Source organism: Aptenodytes forsteri, unplaced genomic scaffold (genome assembly GCF_000699145.1).
Source record: "Aptenodytes forsteri isolate BGI_AS27 unplaced genomic scaffold, ASM69914v1 Scaffold137, whole genome shotgun sequence".
In the NCBI taxonomy this organism is placed as follows: Eukaryota; Metazoa; Chordata; class Aves; order Sphenisciformes; family Spheniscidae; genus Aptenodytes; species Aptenodytes forsteri.
Genome location: NW_008796221.1, coordinates 5,836,072 through 5,860,692, shown reverse-complemented (window position 1 = coordinate 5,860,692; position 24,621 = coordinate 5,836,072). Strand labels below are relative to the sequence as shown.

General features: G+C 36.8%; 1 protein-coding gene across 1 annotated transcript in view; it reads right to left on the bottom strand.

Annotated features, from left to right (window-relative positions):
- CCDC146 (coiled-coil domain containing 146) overlaps positions 1 to 24,621 on the bottom strand; it is an 86,567-nt gene that overhangs the window by 22,509 nt on the left and 39,437 nt on the right. Inside the window, exons 4-10 of the mRNA XM_019474579.1 lie at positions 19,527 to 19,609; positions 14,468 to 14,677; positions 6,188 to 6,245; positions 5,485 to 5,661; positions 4,791 to 4,864; positions 2,541 to 2,768; positions 1,415 to 1,601 (exon numbers count right to left, since the gene is read on the bottom strand). Coding sequence (XP_019330124.1) covers positions 1,415 to 1,601; positions 2,541 to 2,768; positions 4,791 to 4,864; positions 5,485 to 5,661; positions 6,188 to 6,245; positions 14,468 to 14,677; positions 19,527 to 19,609 — 1,017 coding nt within the window. The remainder of the gene's footprint in view (positions 1 to 1,414; positions 1,602 to 2,540; positions 2,769 to 4,790; positions 4,865 to 5,484; positions 5,662 to 6,187; positions 6,246 to 14,467; positions 14,678 to 19,526; positions 19,610 to 24,621) is intronic.

Genomic DNA, 24,621 nt, shown 5'->3' with positions numbered 1-24,621 from the left:
GTGAGTCTCCCATGAGGAATATTTCTTCAGTAGGAACACAGGAAAAAAATACTCTTTCCCAGATTCTCTTAGCTGATACTGAACAGAAAGTCAGTATGAGCTTTAAGATCAAAGTCTGGAATATGAGTCAGTCCTTTAATCAATATTTCAGGAAATTCAACCTAAAACTTTTTTTGTGTAGTTGTAGAGCTTTCCTCCCTCCTCCCAAGTGGGCTTATATTACTAGGTAATTAATACACATGTGAATTCAGGAGAAATTTCAGAAGAGACAGAAAAAAATTTCTATTACTTAATAATATTAAATATTATTGAGTAATGTTTAGAGTTGTTTAAATAGTAAAGCTAAGTATGTGTGGGGTTTGATATCATATAGTTATTTTTAAAAACTTTACAGTAACGTAAATAAGACACTTTTTCTGCCCTGAATTGCTTAGAAGGACCAAGAAAAATGCCAATGACTCTGTGTATCTAGGTAGGAAACATCAAGTCCTTATGCTTTTAACTCAGATAATGGATATTCTCCTGTGAAAAAATATTCACCTGACTAAGCAAAATTAATTTCATAAGACTGACTTACAATTTAGACTAAGCAAGGAGCTAGTATAGGAGAAAAGCTTAAGAAAGAGAGAATGGAAGAACCAGCAATGAGATGAAGAGAATATGAAAAAGTGATAGACAAAGTAAATTGTTAAGAAATATTTGGAAGGAGAAAAGAAAGGAAATGTTTTGAATAGACAAGCAGAATGAGACTGCCCTTTAAAATCAGCATAGTAGAAGGCAGAAATAAAACAGAAAAGAGTAAATCAGTACGGAAAGATGAATGGGTGAAATACTAATGCAGGGAGGAAATGAGGAAGGTGCAATTTGAGTGGAAAGGAAGAGAACATAGGGAATTATGTCGTACCATTTAATACCAAACTTTATATAGTGCTAGTTTCCTGTCCCCTGGAATAATGTTAAATACATTATAAATTGTTTACAGTAATGTACAAACAACCTTCAAATTTTAAAAAGATGTATGATCATCTGGGAGTCAGGCAGTACTTGGCTCTATCTGTCTGCTACAAATTTCTTTGATGCCAATGGGCAAGTCGCTATATTATTTCACTCATAAAATGACCATAATCCCACAGTGCTTTACAGGAAGACATGAAGCCACAGTGTCAATATAATGTCCCTTGATAGTTCTCCTTGATAGGATGCTCCCATCCTAAAACCCATTTCTTAAGAATAGCCCAAATATATCTTGATGCAGTATTTTAGTACAGCCAGAGCACCTAGAAGTTTCTTTGTTAGTTGTAGCATTGTTGACACTTTTGTCCCCTTCCCCCTTTTAGGACCAGTCAAAAGATTTCAAACACAGATTTCTTACAAGAAAATTTAGAATCCTTATGATCAATGTATTCATACAGACCTCTAATTTGAGTCTGTTATGCTGTGACTTATCTTGTTCCAAGGAATCATAAATCATATTCAGCTGTAACTCCATCTTTTTTAAATTTCTCAGTTGTCTATCTTTCTGTGTTTGCTTGTGAATGAGAATATCATGTTGCTTTTTTTTCTCCAAGACACATTTAATTAAATTATCTTCCAGAGCTTCTCTATATAGACAGACACAGAATTTTAGAAACAGGTAACTTGACCAAGACGTGTATGCAAACAGACATGATCATTTTAACGGGTTTTGAGTACTGCATCATTATGGCTGAGCGGCAAGATAAACTCATAAACTACTGACACAAATTACTTAAAAGGTAACTTTTATAACTTTAATAAATGATAACATTCCTAATGATGTCAATGAGGTCTCACAGTCTGTTCTAGATGTGCTAAAAATTGCAGAGAAACTATTACTTACAAGAAGAAGAAAACACATTTTCTAGTATGAGGGAATATTTACATGTTCACTTCACTCAAACATTTCTATTTAAAGTGCCACTATCCTTTAATACAAAACTTCAAAGGCAAAAGCATTGTTGCTGAGCGTATGGCCATGATTACAACTACACATCTTCCTCTGCAAAGAAGGAATCATTTGAAGCTTGCAATCAACCTAACAGTTTATTTTACTTTACCAGGTATATATAAGCTCATAATTCAAGGGAATATTAAAGAGATAAGTAACCAGTCCCCACTGAAACTCAGGAGGACGTGGGTGCAGAAATCTATGATCCTCATTTGAAAATGAAAATACTGACATTTTTTTTTCTTGCCCAGTTTACTTTCTGTGGGTTACACTGAAAAAAAATATTTACACTGGAGAGAGAAACCCTCTAAAAGATTTCCCTTTCAGAGCAAAATCCAGTTTCACTCTCCCAGGATTTTATCAAATGCTTATGCTTTTTGATGTTCTTCTTCAAGCCAGATCCTAGATTCCAGTAGTTTATATAAACTTTTCTGAAGTCAGAAGCAAGCCTGATAATTTCTGGTCCGCACTGGTTGCAGCATAAAACTTGAAAACATAAGCAATACAGCAGAAAAAAGAAATAGATCTATGAGAACAGAGAATTGTTCACTCATATTACGTCTACTACTCTAACCTGTCTGATAGGACTGCTGATTCCTTCTCTCTGCTAATTTCTAGTAATTTTGTCAAAGTAATGCATTCTCGTTCTTTGCTTTCTAGCAAAATTTGCTTCCCATCCAATTCCTTCATTATGTCTTCTCTTTCTTGCAAAATCTCTTCAGTCCTTTTTTCGATGGCTTTCAGGGTACCGTTCAACTCTTTTATTTGGTTATTAAGGGCTTCTTTCTTCTTCTCTGCATCACTGTGGATATATTTTAACAAAACAGTAGGGGTTCACATTTCCACACGCATATTTAAATGGCAAAATGTAAGTTGCCAGTTTTCATGGACACACAAAATCATTTCAACACCACAACTATCTACATTATATGTTTGAAAGCAGGCTACATACAGTGAAAATCTTCAAATGCCAATACAGTTCAACAATAAAATTGAAGATGGCCATGAGACTAACAGGGAGCTTAGCACCATGAAAGTATTAAAAAGACTTCTAGTAAACTGATTTCTGTCAAAATTACTCGGTACATGGATGTGACACTTCTAAATATTATTCCCAAGGCTGGAAACTCTAGTTAGTTCATTCTGTGATGCAACACAAGTAGAAAGACTCATTTAAATGCTTCATTAATAACAATCTACACAATGTACTAGCTTTTTAAAATTGCTTCTCTCTAACACTATAAGAAAAACTTCTTATATTTATGATAGCAGAGTTGCATTAAGCAGAGTAGTGAGGAAAATGTAGAAGACAACCATTACACAAGTTTTAAAACTGAGAAATTTAACATAGTCAAACAATTTGCCTGTCGGAAAAGGACCTGGGGGTGCTGGTTGACAGCCAGCTGAACATGAGCCGGCAGTGTGCCCAGGCGGCCAAGAAGGCCAATGGCATCCTGGCCTGTATCAGAAATAGTGTGGCCAGCAGGAGTAGGGAAGTGATCGTGTCCCTGTACTCGGCACTGGTGAGGCCGCACCTCGAATACTGTGTTGAGTTTTGGGCCCCTCACTACAAGAAGGACGTTGAAGTGCTGGAGCGTGTCCAGAGAAGGGCAACGAGGCTGGTGAAGGGTCTGGAGCACAAGTCTTATGAGGAGCGGCTGAGGGAACTGGGACTGTTTAGCCTGGAGAAAAGGAGGCTGAGGGGAGACCTCATCGCTACTCCCTGAAAGGAGGTTGTAGCGAGGTGGGGGTCGGTCTCTTCTCCCAAGTAACAAGCAATAGGACGAGAGGAAATGGCCTCAAGTTGCACCAGGGGAGGTTTAGATTGGACGCGAGGAAAAATTTCTTTACTGAAAGAGTGGTGAAACATTGGAACAGGCTGCCCAGGGAAGTGGTTGAGTCCCCATCCCTGGAAGTATTTAAAAGACGTGTAGATGAGGCGCTTAGGGACATGGTTTAGTGGGCATGGTAGTGTTGGGTTGATGGTTGGACTCAATGATCTTAGAGGTCTTTTCCAACCTTAATGATTCTATGATTCTATGAATTTCTGTATTACAAATAGGGACTGCAAGCAGGAGACACAGAAACTTCAGTGTAACCCTGTGCCTGAATAGGGTACAAAAAACATTGTTCATCTGGAAGGCATTTGGATCTGTGAGTGACCTGGCTGAAACTGCACAGTGCTAATTAGATTTTACACATACAGAAAGCAGCACGTCGTGCTTCAGGGGAGAAAAAAACCCAACTACGCAAAACAGAGAAAGAAAAGGCTGGGTACTCGCTTACATTTTCCCAGTTGAAATATTAGAGACCAGAATTTACATCAGGAGCTTACAGCAAAGCACCTCTGACCAAAAAACTGGTACACAAGTATCAAGGGAGAATGATTATTTATCTCAGGCCAGACTGTTAGCTGTGAAAGCTGCTAGTTTCACTGAAGCCAATAGAGATAAGTTAATAAACAGTCACTGAGGACTAGAAACTGTAAAAAAGCCTAATCACTAGATTACACAGTAACATTATTTTCCATTAAAAACCTACTAAGTAGATCTGATATATAGTAACGCAGCACAATAAGATGGTTAAGCAATTTTTGACCAAGCTTTGTTCTAAATTTTTCTTTGTTGTATTTAAATTTACAATGTTTCACTGCATTTACTATATTTTTCAGTACAGTGCATGGATTTTAAGTGGATTATAGATGCTTTTTTAAATGTTTATCCTAATTTTAATCAACAGCTATACTCAACTGCCTCTGTAACAAATGGATGAAAATAAGTTATATTTAGATATATTAAAAAATAATTATTTATTAAAAGCATACATTTTTTTCCGATTCACCTTCTCAGTTTCTTTTCCAAGTTGTGCTGGAACACCAAGGATCTTAACTAGCTCATCCTAGTGACAAAACAGAAAGGTTAGATTCATAGCCTCAAAATCTGGTGAGATTTCATATAAGTAATATCCACCTAGAACTGCTGTGAAAATGGGCAGGAAACATATTTTTAAATTACTTGAGCTTGTCCCAGGGAATTGTAGCTGCTACTTTCGAAACTAAACATTGATATTTACCATTTCGTTATGTCTGCAAGATAAAAATTACGCTTGAGTATTATTAATACAACTGATTATGTTATCTATACCACGGAAAGGAAAGCGGCAAAGACCTGGGTATGTTTTTTAATTCTCAGCATAAATCTGTACTAACTTGGACCTGAGCATATGTTAGAGCAGCCTACAATAACACAACATAGCAAACATGTCATTATAGAAACCATTTTTTAATCAAAACCATGACTATTGTTATTTCCTAAAGAAGTAATAATGGATATGGCACAGCAGCATGTTTTCATATTGAAAAATGATGTAACATATAATGTAATGCCATCTAGTGAATTTGGAATGACAAACAACATCCAGAAGATTCCCTGTTTCCTCGGACAAAGCATGTACCCATATACACATACATGTGCACACACACACGCACACATACATAAAGACAATTAATTTTGTGTTACTTTTAAATTAGCCTGCTTCTCCAGAAGTTTTTCAATTTCTTTCTTATCTATTAACATCAGCTTTTGCTTGGATGAAACATCTTCCTTTATTGCATTAATTTCTGCTTTCCTTTGGATTAGTTCTTTGCAGAGCTCATCACAATTTTCTTTCAACTGTTTAATTTTCTTATCTGCTTCCTTTAAAAATGAAGTAAAAGATAAGATTAGCATTTTGCAATCTTGTGATATTACAGCATCATTAACATTGAATGATGATAACATTTTTTACAACAGGGTATGAAATATAATTTTTTACCAGATGTTTGTTTCTTCTATCGATAACCAGCAGAATTTTATTTCCAACAAAACCACATATATTCATCAGGATTTATGACTGCAAATGTTTTTTCCATACTCACATCCTAGAACCAAAAACCTGGAGGTACCTTTACATGCAGTATCCATTTGCAGTAAAAAATTTTCTTGAGTAAACTCGAGAAAATCCAGATCTTTTCTGAATCAGTTATTTGTTGCTTGCCCTAGAGTTATCAAACCTGAATGATAAAAAATAGCCTCTCCTATAAAATCTACCTCTTGATTTTTCTAAGTATTCCAGATTTTAAATAAACTCTAGAGCTGCACGCTGTGAAAATATTTTCATTGATGTTTTTGTATGTTAGCTGACAGAAAATAAAACATGGCTTTTCTCATGTTTCATACTTACCCTTTGTTTTGGAATTCTTTCATATTCATTTTCCAGAAGCCTTTTTTCTTCTTGCAAACTACAGGAAAATCAAAACAAATCTAAATATATTAGTAATATAATAAATATTACTATAATATAGTAAATAGTAAAAAAGCATGGAAGCCTATCTTGTGTTAGACTAAAATGTATGGTGAATTATCATCAGGGACAATTGAAAGGTGTCCAGATTTAAAGGAAGGTTGCTGACTGGTAGCTGGAAGTCCTGAAAGACAGGTCATACACATGCAGTTTTTTTCTGCAGTGCACACATCTCAACTTTTGAACCTGATTCTTCTTAGTCTTACCACCTCCTGCAGGGATGCATTTATGCCTCATTCACCCTTGTCTTTATACTAGCAGAGTATAACAGGTCAGACGGTACCCTACACCCATAGTTCCTCCCAACCTCAGAAAACAAAATTTTAACATGGAACTGAGGCAAAAGGAAAGAGAAGGTGGGTTATAAATATCCACAGACACATCACACATCAAAGAAAGTGCAGTTGCTAGTGAGAAACTTTCTTCGTCCTTTGAGTGAGTGCTCATGCACACATTCACACTGTAAACAACTGTAAGTGAAGCTCCTCAAATCTGAACAGGCTCCTGTGAAAAAAAATCCTGAAAAGTGACAGGGGATGTAGACTAAGTCAATGGGGTACAGTAGAAAACTAAATTGAATAGCCATGGTGATCTTAACCTATATCCAAAACTATGTTGCAATTTAATTTCAGACAAGAGAGACAGATGCTGAAGGAGGGAAGAAGGAGGAAAGGAAAAAATAGGAAAGCTCTTAAATCTTCTGGGTGTATTTTTAGTAATGTTGCCCTGAGAAAGGTGGAGTGACTACAAAAGTGAAGCTGAATGAACAAGCTTCTCAGATTTACAATAGAGAGCTTCTTGGTGGCGGGCAGGTAAATACTGCCAAATATAAAAAATTAGCCCTAGTGAAGAAATACATCAATACATCCCCAGTGCATGCATGGAACAATTCTGCACCCATAGGAGGTAAATGGGCTACAGCAGTCTGCATGCTGTCCCAACCAAACTGAACTTAATTAAGTCCTCGTTCTATTTATTGGGAACAAGGAGGCAGGTTCTTGCAATGTAATTAGTACCCATGATGACATTTCTGAGTCTCAGGCTATAAAGGAGTAAAGATGGCAGCTGGGGAATAGGTGGAACAGCCAAATCCTCTGTCCCAGATATAGCAAAGAATCAACTTCAGCACTTAAATTTGTGTTTGTAACTCCAGCTGGAAGATGTGCTGAGCCGGCTTCCTCAAGACCCAGGGCAGTTTGTTAGAATAAATAACCTTTAAATAAGGGGAGTATTAACAGAAGGGGACAGGCTTTCATGAAATAACTGTGTCACTTAGGGCTTTAAACTATGGCAAGGGAGTCCTGGGGCAGCCCCACCTACCCAAAGCAACTACTACAGTTGCCTCTGAATGTGGTTGATACAGAAGAGAGACAGCTGACTGGTATTTCTTTTTTTCTCCAAAACCTTTCAGTGGCAGCCTAAGACTTTGCATGGTGGTGGTTCAGGTTTCAGAAGGTGGTGGTCATCGGGAGAGAGATCAGTCTCCTAGCAGCCAGCCTCATGGAGGATCCTCCCTAGGATCTTGTGCTCAATTCTTTATCAGTGCCGATTTAAGGTTCTTCCCACCCCAATAAATTGTTTCTTGTGTTCTGGTCCTCCAACAAAAGGAGCAAAGCTTATACCTGGAAGCCTAAGGCGACATCTTTCCAGTCAAGGAAAGAAAACAGTCAAAAAAGAGAACTGGTTTGGTGGTGTTGCAATCCAAAAAAAAAAAATCATGAAGAACAAGCTCTGGTTCAGATGAACAGCAAAGACAAAATAAAGGCACAGAGTAGATGCTGATTTACAGCATGTATGTATATTTGTATGGGCAGACTACAAGTATGCCTCTGTGGGGACTGGTAAGTCTAAAAAATAATTTGAATGCCAGAGTGTTTGAACACCCACAAAGTGAATGAGTGTACAAAAAATCTTTCGAAGAAAAAAGCTGAATTTAGACCAGTCTTCCTCAAAAACTGATAAAATGAATTATTAAAAAAAGTTATATTGCAAAATCTATTATAACTTAAGAAATTGCACAGAAGAGTGAAGACAGACACAGGAGTATTTTGCAGGTGTACAGTACAAGTACATCTGAGTAGAAGGAAACACGATAAGGTGATTTCTTCTTTGCCACAGTGGGGGTCAGGAACTACTCCTTTTATCTTCCATTGTTTAAAGTCAATGAGGGACAGCACAGGGAATAAACTGCATTGAAAACTGCGCTACTTTGATTCTATGATAGCAGCTTCGGTCTGCTCCTGTGTACTGTGCCCATAAGCTACAACTGAGTCCTAATATATTGTGTTGGAATGACACACGGGTCAAACAAAACATTTTCACTTACCAACAAGTTGTCTAAACATATAAATAAGTTAATAAGGACAAGTCATATTCCCAGCACATTTTGGCAGGATTCCTAGTTGGACTCCTTGGGACTGGCATAATCACACTAACAATGAATGTCCGCACTGCACAAATACCCATAACTGTTTGACTGCCACAAAAACAGATTAAATAAGTCCTGTGCAAACATTAAAGAGGTACTGCATTGCTCGTCATCAGTCTGCCCTGTGCCCTCTTTAATATCATGCCAGACAATCAAAAGAGCAATCCCAAAAATCAGGAGGGAGAGCAAAGTTGACACTGTTTTTCTTTTGTCACATTCCTCACTCATGAGTTCAGATGCCTGTGGAGCCATTCCAGTTTCACAACAAAGACTTGTAAAACGACTTGAACACCTCATTTTCTGTGACAAACAAAGGCAACACTGAACGGCAAGCACCAAGTTAAGTTACCTTAAGAGCTGGCAGACCAACTACTTCCACAGAAAAAATAGTGAAGGTGTGAAAAGAAAAAGGGGGTAAAAGAAAGAAGTTAATTGAGCAATGAGTTTGGTCAAGCTGCCCATTTCCAAAAGTTAGACAGGTACCCCAGTGCTAACATCCCCAGGCTTCCTTACTGTCAGGGATAAAAACAGGAACCGCCAAAGGGCAGGTCATCTGACATCCCAGGTACCTATTTTAAGAAGAGACAAATTACCAGTTCAAGAGAGTATATTTCTCTCCATTGACTGTAAAGGGAGACCAGGATGATTAACTCAGATTAAGAAATCAAATAAGATTCTTCAAAGATTTTAAGTTCAGTCTCTAATTTAATAGCTATATGGACACAGAAGCTTAATGTAAGGCAAGCAGAGAAAATCTGGCCTTTCCATTTAGCATTTGAATCTTTTAATCTGTGACATATGGACATCAGCCTCCTGACTGCCTATAAAATACTTAGACATCAATCACAACAACAAACAAAATAGCTGCAACTGGTATTAGGCACTTACTTATAAATCCCATTGTTTTATAGCCCTCCTTTGATGAGTGTATTTTTCAACATGATGTAGTTTTTATTATTATCATTATTATACCTATAACAACATACATAATGAAAAGAAGATGAAACTCTTAAGTTTAAGCATTAATGTTTGCAAATGTTTCTCACATTGCTTTACTTATTTACATGAAGCTTAATAGCAGTACTGTACATGAAAAGCTATCATGGATGCAAATCTAATGAGTTAAAAAAAAAGCACTTGGAAAATTGGACCATTAATGAAAATACATTCCAGACTTCTCCCTGAGAGATGTCTACAGCTGCAAACTGACACAGAAATAAAAAAATTAAGTCAGAGAGATTAAGAAATGTAGTGGTAGTTGTCAACAGAGGTCCATTTCAGTTCCTCAGCTCACAAAATATCCGGAATGTTGTTATCATTATGAATCCCATTATGCAAGAAAGCAAACTCCTTCAGCTACTCTGAGACATAGCTGGGGTTGCTGAGGAATCCATAGAAGGTGTTCAGCACCTCACAACTAAAATCTAGTGACCAAAAGTAGAAGATATCACAGCTGACAAGCTGCCAGCCTGAGATTCCTGTAAGGCTCTTCTCTGTGCTTAGTTTGTATGTACCAGAGAATGCAGTCACAAGACTAGTTGATAACAACTTCAAGTGTAACTCAATTTGTTTTACTTACGACTTGTAATTCTTTACTAGAAAAACTATGGTCAAAAGCTTAACTTTTCACTTTTTAATTATCGAGTGACTAATCCTGAAATAATTACAAGCATTGAAATAATTTTCCATATTTGCAATGCTTCTACAAGGACAAACTCAGTTTTGCAATCCCGACTTGCTTGCAATAGCATGTAGTACTTCAGTGAATAGCCATTTTGCTACCTGCACAAATGACTGTGAGGGCTGTAGATTGGACCTAGGCTTTAAAAGAAAATTGTTTTCGAGAATCAGGCACCTTTAACCTCACAAACTCTTGCTATAGAAAATTTAATTTCAAATTAATTGCTTACTTTTACATATATAGTTTAGATGATAAATTAATTTACATGACCAATTTATTATTTCTCAATAATAAACTATTGTTGATACTATTGTCTGATAAAGAAAAGCAGCTCTTCTTTATTTTGTCTCACAAACCAGGACTCTAAGCCTCACATGGACATTAAAATGAAAAGTTTCCTCAAGCTAGAACAAATCCTTGATGATCACATTGATCCTTTCCTTGTTCTTGTGCTAATCTGATTTTTCGGTCTATATTCTTACTTACTGAGGCATGTTCAGTCCCAGTTATATGAAGAAACTCCACGGCTCTGAATGCAATTGTACCACAACTGAATTGAGATCACTATTTTTCCTCTTACTTTATTACACTTGCCTAATAGTTTTTGAGAGGAAGAATACTCCTGGGGTCAGTTCTGACTTTGGGGCAGTGACCCAAATGTTATAACCTCAGTAAAATCCTTCCAACTGTTGTTCCCTTCCTGTGCTGAGCACACAGGCAGACACACTAGCAACAAACCCAGTACAACCGTACAACAGAACAGAAATACAAACCAGAAGAGGAGGGACACACAGACAGTGGGGGTACACCACACCCACGCAATCACCCTCAGGGTGACTTCCCTGACAGCTAAAGTGCATAGAGATCCTTCTGAATACCTCATGCACCTATTCAAGCTATGAAAAAAGTTACAAAATTTCTGAAAACCTGCTGATACTACAGTGGTGAAAGCAATTTAAATTTACTCTTGGGATGTTGAATACTCATTGGGACAATAAAGAATTAAAACAGAAGATGAAATATCACCTTCAGCTGTTGAAAAAGGTATCTGATCTGGAAAAAAAATTGTTTACAGAGGCAAGCAAATAGGAAATTAAATACAGAAAAGAGAACATAGAATACTAAGGCACCTTGAGACAAAAAATAACTTTGCTAATGTTATGGAATATCTATACGAATCTTCAAGAGAAAAAGTTTACTGTTGTTGGATTTGAACCTAAGCGCAAAAAGGGTGCTAAGCGCTCTTAGCTATCAGAGAAAGTGAATTGAGGCAGGAAGTAAAGGCAGCAGAGACTAGAGAGATGCTTCAGAGAAAGAAAGGCTTACAGAAACAGGGACGCAGAAGATCTGCAGAGGCTCTCTCTCACTTCCAGCTCAGCAGTATTCCTGAGTAGACAAGATCCAAGACTTCTAAGAAAAGGCTAAAGCAATAGATAAGAGACACAGATATTCCCTTCAAAAGCTTTTCCCCTCCATGTTCCCCGCCTGCTATACATAAGAAGGTAAATAAGCAATATGTTTGTTTTCAGACTAAACAGCCATTAGTCATAATTCCCAAAGAGAAGTTTACTTGTAAGTGCCAAGCACAGCTGGGACTGTATTAACACAGTTGGACAACAAGGGAAACTGTGCTCCAGAGAGATCAAAGGCCAAGAGAGCTTGGACCATGAGTTTCTAACCTTCTGAGAAATGAAGGAAACCAAGCAGTCACCTAACAGCAAACCTACAGTATCTTTGATGCAGCATCCCCTCTGTTTGTGACACTGCCCATGCACACAGCTATTTCAGAAGACATTGCTTTATTATTTGTATAAAACCATCAGGCACATAATCTTCATTTTACATCAGTGTTACTATTAGATCACATGCTGCTCACAACTCTATTCTGGACATTCATTTTCACTGCCTTCCACAGGCACCAAACCCATCTCTCCTTTACAAACATGTATTTACATCCATTATCTGTTGTATTTCATAGCTCATTTCTCATTTCCTCACTACATTCACTCATCCGTTCCTCACATAGATATGTATTCTGCCAGTCCTGTTCATTCTACACTACTCCAACATTAAAATCCCTCTCATTTCTGGAAAGCAGTATCTTCTCTCCCAATGAACAAATCCACACATAACCAAGGCACATCCTCCTCACTCCACACCCACAACATGCGTAAGATCCAATGCCAGCACCAGGCATGAAACAGATTCCAGACAAGGAACAATTAAATAATCTGTAACTCTTCAGTTTAGAAAGTTGACAAATTAAGGGGGGGGGTATCTATCAAACCATCCTGCAGCAGTGAAAATGAAGAGAGGATGAGATGTTCACTGTCTCATCCAATACAAGAAGTACAGGGCATGAAACAAAGCTGGTAGGAGTCAGGTTCAAAAAAGAAAGGAGGTGGCAGTTCTTGTGTAGTTAATCTGTGGAACTCGTTGCCCAGGGTGTTGCAATGCCAGAAGTTTATATAGTTGAGGAGGAGACAGGAGAAGTTCAAGGAAGAGGGGTCAACTGAGGATTACTAAATACAGAGGACTGCACTTGGCTCATGAAATCCCTGCATCACAAATGGCTAGGGGCTGCACTTCTGCTCACCATTAGATACTGTGCCATATGGACCTCTGGTCAGACTGTACAGCTGGTTTTGATCTCATGCAATACATAAGACCAAACAGAGGAAGTTTCTTATTAAAGTGAAAGAACTTTTTTCACAGTATGACTGACCCAAAAAGTGTATTTTTCATCTGCAAGACAGGATATTCAATTCATATGTAAGAATTAATGCAGTAAATGTGCAAGGGTAATTGAAACAATACCTAAACTGCATTTTGTGTAGGATAGAAATCTCCTTTTGACTAGAGGTAGAAAATAGAGTGTGAGTAAATATCCCCTAAACATAGAAAAACCCATCATTTTTTGGAAAAGTGATGCAAAATCAGTGAAAAATGTTCATAAGATATGAGGACAAATGGGTAAAAAGCACGATATTTTGAAGAGCTTATTTCTGGGCTGCTTGGAAATTGTAATAAATTCTGTATTTAATAATTATTTCAGGAAACTTCACGTTGCTTAGTTATCTCATAGCAAATAATTTTTTCCAGATGCTTTCCATGTTTCTTTATTTCTCCCACTCCCAATTTGATTCTTTCTCAAGTTTCTGTCTCTCTTAGAGCAAACATTTGGCTCTAAAAAAAAAAAGCAAGAAAGAACTGCCAGAAAAATCTGCTCTATGCAGTTTGTACAGTGCCCTTGCTCTCCTTGCAGAAAAATAGTTTTAACTGCTGAGCTGCTGACATTATTTATTTGGATTTATATACACCAACTACACTACAGCTGGATTGAAAATGGGTAAAAATAGCAAGCACTCCACAAAATGAATATATGAGTTCATTTCCATAGGTACATATTTTTAAAAATGCAATAGTACTGTTTGTAATTTTACTATAAAAGCTTCAAGTACAACATACACATATATGCAGATAATTAAAGTATATACAAGATCAAGCTTATTCTGGACTTTTTTCCTTTTATAGAAATGGCAAGTATTCACATCTTTCACAGCAAATTTCTCATTTTTCTGACGTGAGAATATACAAGTACTTCTCCTCCTTTAAATATCTGAATAGAAGAACTTGAATAAACTGCTTCTGATGTTAAAAATAGGATTGGGTCTATTTATGACATTGTTTCCAGAAAATCCCAGTCACCAGGTCTCCAAGACACTTCAATAATTTGTATTAAAGGTGTCCTAGACTAGAATTGTTCCTGTTAATTTTGCCTACCTAAACATTAATCATGCAATGTAGTAAATTTTAAACAGCATTTCAAAGGACACTGTAGCATGTTCTAAAATTAAAGTAATCTACAAATCTCGCACCAGGGTAGTTTTATTCATCACTGAAAAAGGGAAAGTTTGTGGCAATTTGTTTAACAACAGCCATCAAGAAATGTGTCCATTTTAGACGGAGAGGAGATTGGATTATATTCTATGTTATTATCTTTCTAGATAAGCTATGATAAAATTAGCAGCATTTGACCACTGTCACCTACCATTCCATCTTGAACTGAATTTCATACTCTCTTTCTTTAATAACATTGTATTCATTTTGGCAACTAAGAAGTTGTTGCCTTATTCGAGAAACTTCACTGGAGGACTCTTCAGGGAACTGTTCTGCTTTTTCCAATTCATGTTGTTGTTGTTCCAGTTCTACACTAAGACGTTTGGCTTCCTGCAACAGCTGGATCTCAGATTCCTGTAAACTATATTAAATAGAAAAATTTAGAACTAGGCAATGAGAAGCATAAGCTTTGTATTTATACTTCTTTACCTACTTATAATATTTAATTCAAGGTTTTCAAGATGAGATAGGATTAAGACCTGAATAATCTGGTCTAACCTCCTAATTGACCCTGCCTTGAACAGGAGGTTGGACCAGAGACCTCCTGAGGTCTGTTCAAACCTGAATTATCCTACGATGCCATGAGAGCAGTGGAATCTGATGCGAGGGTTTTTTTCTGCATACCGATAGCTGGAGTGGGATTCATCTCATCTAATTTTAACCAGATGAAAGATGGTTAGTTAGTCTAATTTATTTATCTAGCACCTCCTAGAACCAGCAAAGAAGCAGGAAATCCATTTTATCCTAAGAAATGTTGAAGGCTAGATTTAATCAACGTGGGGACCACTAACAGGGAAGTATTCACCAGGACAAGGCCCAGTCTGGGCTATACGACAGCTTTAAGTTCTTAGTACATACCAGGACACCTACCCAGTGCTGAACTGCATGTTGCTATTGCTGTAGTGTCACCAGTATGTGAAGTAATCATTTAATGATACACAAGCTGCAAATACAGTTATGGACTTCTGTGGAAGCTTATTATAAGGCTTGTAGACATGATCAATTATCTGATCTGACTTGTATCACCGAAATCTAGCTTCACAGAAACAACAAACTGTAACATTCTGTCGATGTTAGGAGACTGGAATTCATAATATGCTTAGGAACCTGTGTGGTGATAGCTGAATAACAGATCTTAAAGGCTGTTAGTAAAATACATTGATTATTATGGAAAAGTCTTAAAGGGAACTACAGTATGAAAGTTCATATACAATGCACAACATATAAACCTGTTCTTCATGCTATAGAAATCATTGTGTATGCCTTCTCAGTATTACTACACTATAACTTTTGTGTAATGGTTTACTAAAATTGGTCACAAATGATGTGGAAGAATAAAGAACTCAATCACTTGCCTTTTATTATTAAAAATGTAGTGCAATTTAATATTTTTTAAAACAAAGGAATTTAGCATCTCCCATATTGAGAAACTCTAGACATCAATTTTAGCTCAAAGATGACATTTATGGCTTAGCAACAAAAACAAAATTATGTATCACAATGGAGAACAGAGTTGAGATGGTAACTATAAAAATACAAAATATACATCTGACTATACTGCATAAACATAGCTGAAATAATATAGCAGAAAAAGTTTTGTTTTGTGTAACATTTCTACTTAGATAACCACTTCCTTTTTTAAAGCAGAAAATAAGAAAACCACAGACTTAACAGGAAACAAGAGTGTGCCTTTATCACGAACAAATAACTTGATGTGTGATGTATTTACATAGTAACTTTTTAAGGGAAAAATAAATTGACTTATCGACACAAGATCCTATACAATATTTAGATCTTCTTTAAGTCCAACAGAATGTATGCTGTTTTAGGAGTAAATATAATTGGTTGCAGTAATACACATTAATTTCAAACATAATTCTTACATAAAACATAAATTTTACATAAAATTACATAAAAACATAAGTTCTTCCATAAAAACAAAATTCCTAGTATTGATTTTTTCAAGATAATAAAAAGATAAAAATAGAAACAAGAACTGAGTGTTGAATCTAGACCAAATCTTGCTCACTATAGTTGCCAACAGTATTTTTTCATGTGAAGATTTAAATTTAATTGAAGACAATGAAGAAATAACTGGACATCTACACAGTGTACACATCTAGAATCACGAGTGCAAAAGTAGGCTTGCCAAGTCTGATGTGGCATCTTTTGAATTTGTGAAGTGATTAATAATTTAACATAGGCTTAAGAAGATGAGTTTCCCAAACTGTCAATGAACTATCATTATTACCTGACTTTCTTACAGCTTGGTGTATCAGAATATTCATATTAGGTTCCTAAATTGAGATAATAAAAATAAAAAATTACAATTTGGCCACATGACTGTGTGACCAAATGGGTTTTCAGGGGCCAAATATGAGCTCAGGTACATCAGCTTTAGGTGCAGCCACACTGCAAAGTGGATGAGTGAGACAGCACCAGAACGGGATGACAGCCTGTTCCCAGAATTTCAGCTGTGCACCAAACATAAATTTAAAAGCACATAACACTTTGAAGAAATGTATCAAAGATGTTATCTGCCAGGTGACATCTCTTAGCTTTCCAGAATGCCAAATTGTGCAAAACTGAAACCAAGAAATAAAGGACTATTTACCACTAAACAAAGGACCACACTATAAACTTAAAACTCTGTGTACTCTAGCAACAGCCTTGGAAATTATCTGCATACAGACTAGTCGCATTCATCATATTAGACAAATTTGTATTGTATATCAGAGAGATCAGCTGCAATCATTTGGCATAGCTGTCACAAGGATCTATGCTGCTTAAGATGTGTAAGATTTTCTCCTTGAGATTTTTGTGTGTGAATAAAGGAAAGAAGAACACATACAGCCTGAAGACCTCATCCAGCGTCATTTGTTTCCACATGGCATTGTAACAGCACTGGGACAGATGGGGATTAATTGGGAAAGAGATTAAATTCAAGTGTAATTAGTGAAAAAATAAGTTCTTGATCCACAGAACTGTACTGCACATGTAAGGGTGAAGAACTAAAAATTAAAAAGTGGTATTGATTCTGTGAATGGTTCATTGCAGGAAAAGAGTATACACACATACTGAACCTATCATCAGGACTCTCTTTATAGCCAACAGAGAAAACCAGACACTTGCAGGTGTCCGTATAAGGAGGAAGCGTGTGGTCCCTATTTCTTTCTATTGACTGTTAAGGGACTCCAGATACCTAGTTCAGATGTGTATGTCCACTGATGTTAACATACGGACAAGTGAATCCCACCTTTGATGTCCGAAAAGTCCTTTAAAACGTACTGGAGATCACGATCAATTTTTGGCAATTGATTTCCCTTGCTTTCTTTTAGCAGTAAGAGAAATTTATCCGTGGGAATTAGTACTCGTTCACCTGTTGGCGTTTTGCTTTGACACATGACTATATCTAAGTAAAGAATGTGACATGATTCTCTCTGATCAACTTTCTTACAGAAGTATGGCAATTTCATACTCCTGTGAGAAGCATGGAAAGAATGAGAGATGTACTCTACCATCTAGCATTTTCATGCTTTTGGTGCATGGTGTTTACAGTAGTTTTATGTGTGACAGAAAAACAGCTGAGCCCTGTTTTCGCTCAGGCCGTATTCCACTTATTATACGTACAAAGGAATTGTCTTTACATAAAATAATGTTCTATATAAAAGAATGCTATATAAATAAAATAAAATATGTAGTAATATGCTTGTATTTTTTCCAACCAAAGACTGGTTTCAAACTAACAGTGGCTAAAAGTCAATCAAGTTCAGCAGCCACTGGATTTCTACTTCAGCTCAGTGAACATGAGTGTGGTAGAAGCCTTCTCAATCAACTAATCCAAAACCCACATAATATTTTGAGTTCTGAGCATTAGGGAAATGCTTCTTGCATTTTCTAGGGAGTTGAACTGGTTTAGGAGTGCTGTTTTTAACTTTGCTTCCCAAAAATATTTGCTATGCAGTAATCTGAATAAAGTCAGATGACTTTTTACAGAGTCAGGGACATATTCTAACTCACTCCCCATTTTATTAAGATGAAACTAGAAGACTCAGCTAACCTCAAGAAAAACTGTGTTTTCAGGATTTTGGGAACCCCTTTTCAAATTATTTTACATTACTTAGCACTTACCGCTATTCAGATTGCCAGGAGGCCCACCAAATCCCAACATAACCCAAGTAAGCAGGTATGACTTGAATTAGTTTTACAATCCTTAAATTAGGCCTTAGCTTCAGTGACAGATCAGCCATGGTTCTCTTATAAGCAGAATTGCCATAAAGGTTTTGATGTGGACTGTCAGGGAAATTGGGCTAAAATATTGTTAATATGGTGGATATTATGATATGTATTACAGAAATATAACAGGAGTATCATGACGTTCATTTTACTGATAATTATGGGTATACCGTAAGTAATATCAAAACTATTAGTCACAAATACTAATGTAGTATTGCAGTATTTGCAATAGGACTGTTCTGCTCTGTGACACACTGTTCACCTAGTACAACTGTACTATCTCGTCCCACTTCGTCCCTCCATTTTCTTTTCCTTCCACCCACATGTGTCCTGCTCAAACCTGGCATTGGGCTATGAGCATGATCTCTTCTCTTCTCTCTCCTCCAGCAAGTACCAGAGCAGGGCAGACTCACAACTACTACACCTAACTTCCGAGTTTCACTTATACTTTGAAGCTTAAGGTTCTAACCTTCTAAATTTATTAGCAGTCCTGCCTAATGTGACTGTCAATATTCTCTGAGGGTAAAATTTACACCTATTTAGATGTGACAGAGTCTCATTTTCCTTCTTAGAAATGAGCCTTTAGCTTCTTCATAGTTGCTCTCTATGACGTTAGCTCAGCAGGTCAGAGTCTTTTCATATATTACAATTCTGGCTACGTGATCTTCAAATATATCTTTATTTTAAACTTTTATATTGTATTTTGCAGTTTGTCCTTCCCTCCATTGCCATTATTATTATGTTTATATTAAAAACAAAGATGTTGTTCAAACAAGTATTTAAATATCTCTAATAACCTTGAAACTTTCTATTAAATAATATTGTTTTTCAACTTTGTGTTCTTGCTTCCTCTTTATGAGCAATCACTATAAGAAAGCCTTAAATGATAATTAGGCTTCAGCATCAGCAGAAAATTACTATAAATATGTAACGCTTTGGCTACTTAAACAAAGTCTAAAAAAGGAATATTGTACCTTATCACAGTCTTATGCAGCAGGGTGTACTTTCCCTTCAGCTCAGCTACTCTGGTGCCTGTGATTTTTCCAGCAGTAAATAGCTATGGAAGGGAAACAGACAGTTATGAAATCTCCTAAGCACTAATATTTTCATGCTGCTGCAACTTTTTATAACTGTAATTGGCAGCATTTTAGTTTATACAGTCTTTGGTAACATACCAAATCAAATACACAACCAAATCAAACAGATGAAAAAATGCTTATTTACATAATAATTCAAAGCATAAATATAAAGAATGTGTCTGTCACAACTACAGTGCTACCCACACCACCACTTCTTCTCTGATTTTCTGTCTGTATTAATATTTCATGATAATTCTGTCTTGACTTGAACTCAGTCTTTAAGTCACCTGTTTTCCACATTGCTTAACTGGTTCAGTTTTGGTATATACCAGCTGGCCTGAACAGGTGAAACTGAGGCTTAAAGTCCAGTTTGTGCTGAAGCGTTGTGTCCGCAGGCAATATGGTTGCAAAAAAGAGGAGCTGGGCTCAAGCTAGATCATCCTCAGGCCACAAAACACATTGCCTTACATGATTGTGCAGGCCTTTGGCAAACACCAAGACCAAACCACTCCACATATTTAGTACTAAGAAACCCGTATGTGTGTGATGCAGCATACCCATCTCTTAGGTGATTCCTCAGGTGTCTTGAGGGCAGTAATTTGGGCCAATGAGCCAGTCCTTCTTAATATAAATACGAAATAGGACTAGGAGCCAAATTTTGCCACTGGGAAATATCACAGCAGCAATACAATAGTATCTCCTGGGATATTTCTTTAGAAAACCTTTTTTTCCCCTCTTTTGGTTATAGGTAAGGAGAACCAGGTTAAATCCAAGTAAAAAATGTAAGGTGATCTGGCTCTATAAAAGTCCATAGCTAGCCTTTTGGGGCAGCAAGTCAAATCTGCAACTTTTATGGGAACCTGCCAAGAAATGTGGTTGTGCGGATCTCCTGAAATAAGAAACAAAATTACTACAGCACCAGGAAAATCCCAGAAGTCATACTTCAACCCTTAGGTTTGACAAGGCCTCCAGGCAAAGGCCTTTTTCTAAGCTGAACTAAGGGCCATTTAAGAGATTCATATATGGGCTATTCTCTAGATGCCCCTTTCTTGAATACCCAGGAGAAACCGTCCAGAACCAGTCCTATGGTCAAGAAGCAGAACCCAAATGAATATGCCAAAGTATAGATTTTGTTGATAGCTGTTTGATTTACGTATTTTTTTAAGATCCGCTGCAAAATATTTCACGGTAGCAATGACAACCTTTGCTGTCTGCAGCCCTGAGAAAAGGAAAGCAGATCTCTTTCATTTGTTTGCGTGAGATTAAAGATAAGCAGCTCTCAAATATTTATTTTGCCATCCTCTATGATCCAAAGATACCGTTCACTTAAGTTCACAATACTAACTAGCTCTTCTGTGAGAAAGAAAATATTTCCCTATCTCAACCCATTTATTTCTTAGCCTCATATGTAGGTATAGTTGTCCTGTTTGGGTGGTACCTCACTACTGCCCTTTCTCCATGCTCCTCTGATGTATACCCATGAGTTCCAGTTTTTCTTACTGCTTAGCTTCTCACTGCAGACCTAGGCCACATTTGACAAAGTTTCTGCAGAAATAAACTTAATTCTCCTTGAGGCTATGTCTTCTCCTTTATATCCATAAGCTTTTTACACATTTTACACTGAATTTCTCAGTTCAGTTCAGAGCTAAGAGCTCTATTTCAATAAGGCTGGTTCTATACAATGTGAAGACATGTAGCTTTGAGGACTATGTAAGACAAACTATATGGATAGCATAACCAGCATGTCAAAGGGGGTGAGACTTCTGTGAAAAGTATCATCACCATCATCACCAGATAGTTTCCATTACTGCAACTTTGTGTGGAGAGCCATCATAGAGTCAGCGCTGGGCTACCCCGATCCCAAGATTTGTTATTAAAGCCCAGCACACTGTTTTCTCCAAGATTCTTGGGAAGGCAGAAGGGAAAGAGGCAACAGCTTGAGGGGAAGAAATAGTCAGTTGTGGAAGAAGGGAGGAAAAGCATGAGCCTACTGTAGAAAAATTGTATTATTTGTGGTCATAAAACCAGATGAAGGATGATGCCCCTGATATACAGATATATAATGCTTTCAAGGCTGCCTTTCCCACATATGCGATAGCAGGTGATGTGTAAATGACGTGACCCTCAGAAGCTATGTTAGCTTAATCAATAGATACTCCCAGAAATTCACTGAATGCCTAGAACGGGGCTAGCAACTGTTTTCCTTACACATTTCTACCATGCTGAGGAATAGCAGATTTCCAGTCCCTGAATACATTGCTTATTGATAACAAAAACTAGGGATTGGACTGGAATGACGGTAGGTACTATACCCACTTGGACCTGGAACTATGGTTGTGCACAGTCAGCAGAAAACGAGTAACAGTTTTTGCAAAAGATACTGAAAATGGGTAGGGGTGACCTTCTTTTAGAGCCACGACTCAGTGGACAGTATAAAGGATAGAGTCTGTCTTGTTTGCCATCAGGTGGGCTGAGAAGTAAACAGTTTTCCAGCTGGGATGACTTTGGTTCCTACTAATAACTAGAATGGAATTAAAGCCAAGAAATTGATGGTCCTTCCCTCTTCTGAAAAGGCTATTCACAGTCCTGAAGCAAACCTCCTCTTGTGGCCATGGACATCCTCCAGCTCAATGGCAAATTTCAGTAACTATTATAACAATTTTTCCTGTATAGTTTCTCCTCAGAATATTTTACACTTTATTGCATAGCATGGAAATAAGCACATCTGGCCTTCTTGGCTTGTAATCACAGACCTTGCCTATCCCCTATCCATGGAGATATGCTTCTGCCTCTCATGTTCCATTCCAGATCATCTCCTCACATGTCTTTTATATATTTTTGTTTGCAAGGACAAACATCTTATGGTGGAGAACAATATTAGCTACTAAGTTTCCCTTTAGCCATCAGGATTGCATTTGGAAAACTGTAATCTAAGGGCAACAATCCAGAACAAATCCTTACTCATGAGGATAATTTTTCACTTATAAAAACTGACTTAAATAGGGATAGTTGCAAGAGTGAGCATTATTTCCTTAACTAATGGCTGAAACGCTAAGCCTTACCATACAACCTTCAAATCAAAACATATAGTAATTTACATTTTGCTTTTTTCATTTACCTCCATTTGGCTTTAGAAGAAGCTGTTGGAATCAGAAGTGAAACCATGTCACTGATTTTATGTGTCTGTGCTTACAATGAATTTTGTCCTGAATGGTAGATACGATGTAATGGGCATTCTGGGTCCATTTACCCATTTTTAAAAATATTTGGTATAGCTAACACAATTATCAACAGTAAAAAATAAACTAGACTAATTTAGCTGAAATGTAAGGCTCTGAACTGCTTCATCAGTGTATGACTATAAGAAATACATTGTAGACAATGCCTTGAGTCCTGATATGCTCTCACCTGCCTGTTAATTTAGTGTAAATAGTCCTCCTTCCATAGGCTCACAGACTTACTCTATTCTGAAATTAGGGAAATGGGTAATATTTCTAATACGACCTATAAAGTGCTATAGTGTATTATAATTATTATTCCTAAATCAGAAGATTTACACTGGTGTAAACAGCAAAAAATCAACCAGGAACATTAAACCCATATATTGAATTTCTGGATGTCAGTTGCCTCTCTAAACTACAGGTTTTTGCGTTTGGATCTCAGATTTAACAGAGAAGTATATAAAAATTCTTGTAACTACATGCCATAATATAAAACATTCATACAACTTTATTACTCAAGTTCAGTATTAGATTTCCTTTTTTAAATATCACAAGCTAAATTGGAACTGGAATTCATAAATATTTCTTTTTACCTCTATTTCTGAATGTTCACAATAGATGAGTCATATTTTCCTTTGAGATTCTGTCTAATTTGATTTAGGTTCATCATTGTCTTTACTATCATAAAAGGCATGTTTTAACACAGAATAAGTAACAAATTAATTCTTAAATTGCACTAGAGACAAAGGTTTTTATTTCTCTATAGCCAGATGATGTTGGCTATGGGCGTAAAGTATTGTTCTTTCCTAGCCGTGTCATGGTAAAAATTACAGACTACTAACATAAGTTAAATATACAGATACATATAAATCCTGAGTACACGCACACTTCATTTCATTAACCCACACCTACAGAGAGATTCTAAAGGCCCTATTCCATTTCATTTGATCAGTAAGAACTGCGACACATGATCTGCAATAGTACAGTAAATGCAGAATATCTCAGCTGCATAATTAAAATCAGGATCTGTTGTTGATTGGATTATCTTATTTTTGTAAAAAAGTTTGTGCCTATTATATCTACCAGTTATTAAATAAAATTTATACTATGTTCATCATATCCATTATGAAAGGCATATACAGTAGTTAGCACAACCACATTTTAAAATGCAGCACGATACAAGTTAATTAAAAAAACCTCCTTGAAACGGATTAAGTGAATACTCACTTCCCTGATGCTTTTCACCTCATCCAGAATAAATTTGATTTTGCAGACAAATTATAAATATGCATGACAGAAGGCTGTAGGAAAGGAGATCTCTTGTACAAGGTACCTAACACCTCAGACTTTCAGAAGAGAGATGCTTGCCAGAGAGCATTAATGTCTTGTATAAGGGTCAGTAGATTCATATGAAGTCGAGTGCCAAGGGTCTTGCAAAGATTACTCACACACACCCCCAAAAAACAAAACAAAACAAAACCTCAGAATGGCCTATCTTGCACATGTAACACAAGGCTCCACTGATTAATTTGAAATACTCTAATTCCTAACAATTGCAACATGGAAATCCAATGTAAGAAATAGACAATATTCCTAACTTACAGAATCATAGAATCATTTAGGTTGGAAAAGACATTTAAGATCATTGAGTCCAACTGCAAACCAAATACTGCCAAGTCCACCACTAAACCATGTCCCTAAGCACCACATCTACACGTCTTTTCAATACCTCCAGGGATGGGGACTCCACCACTTCCCTGGGCAGCCTG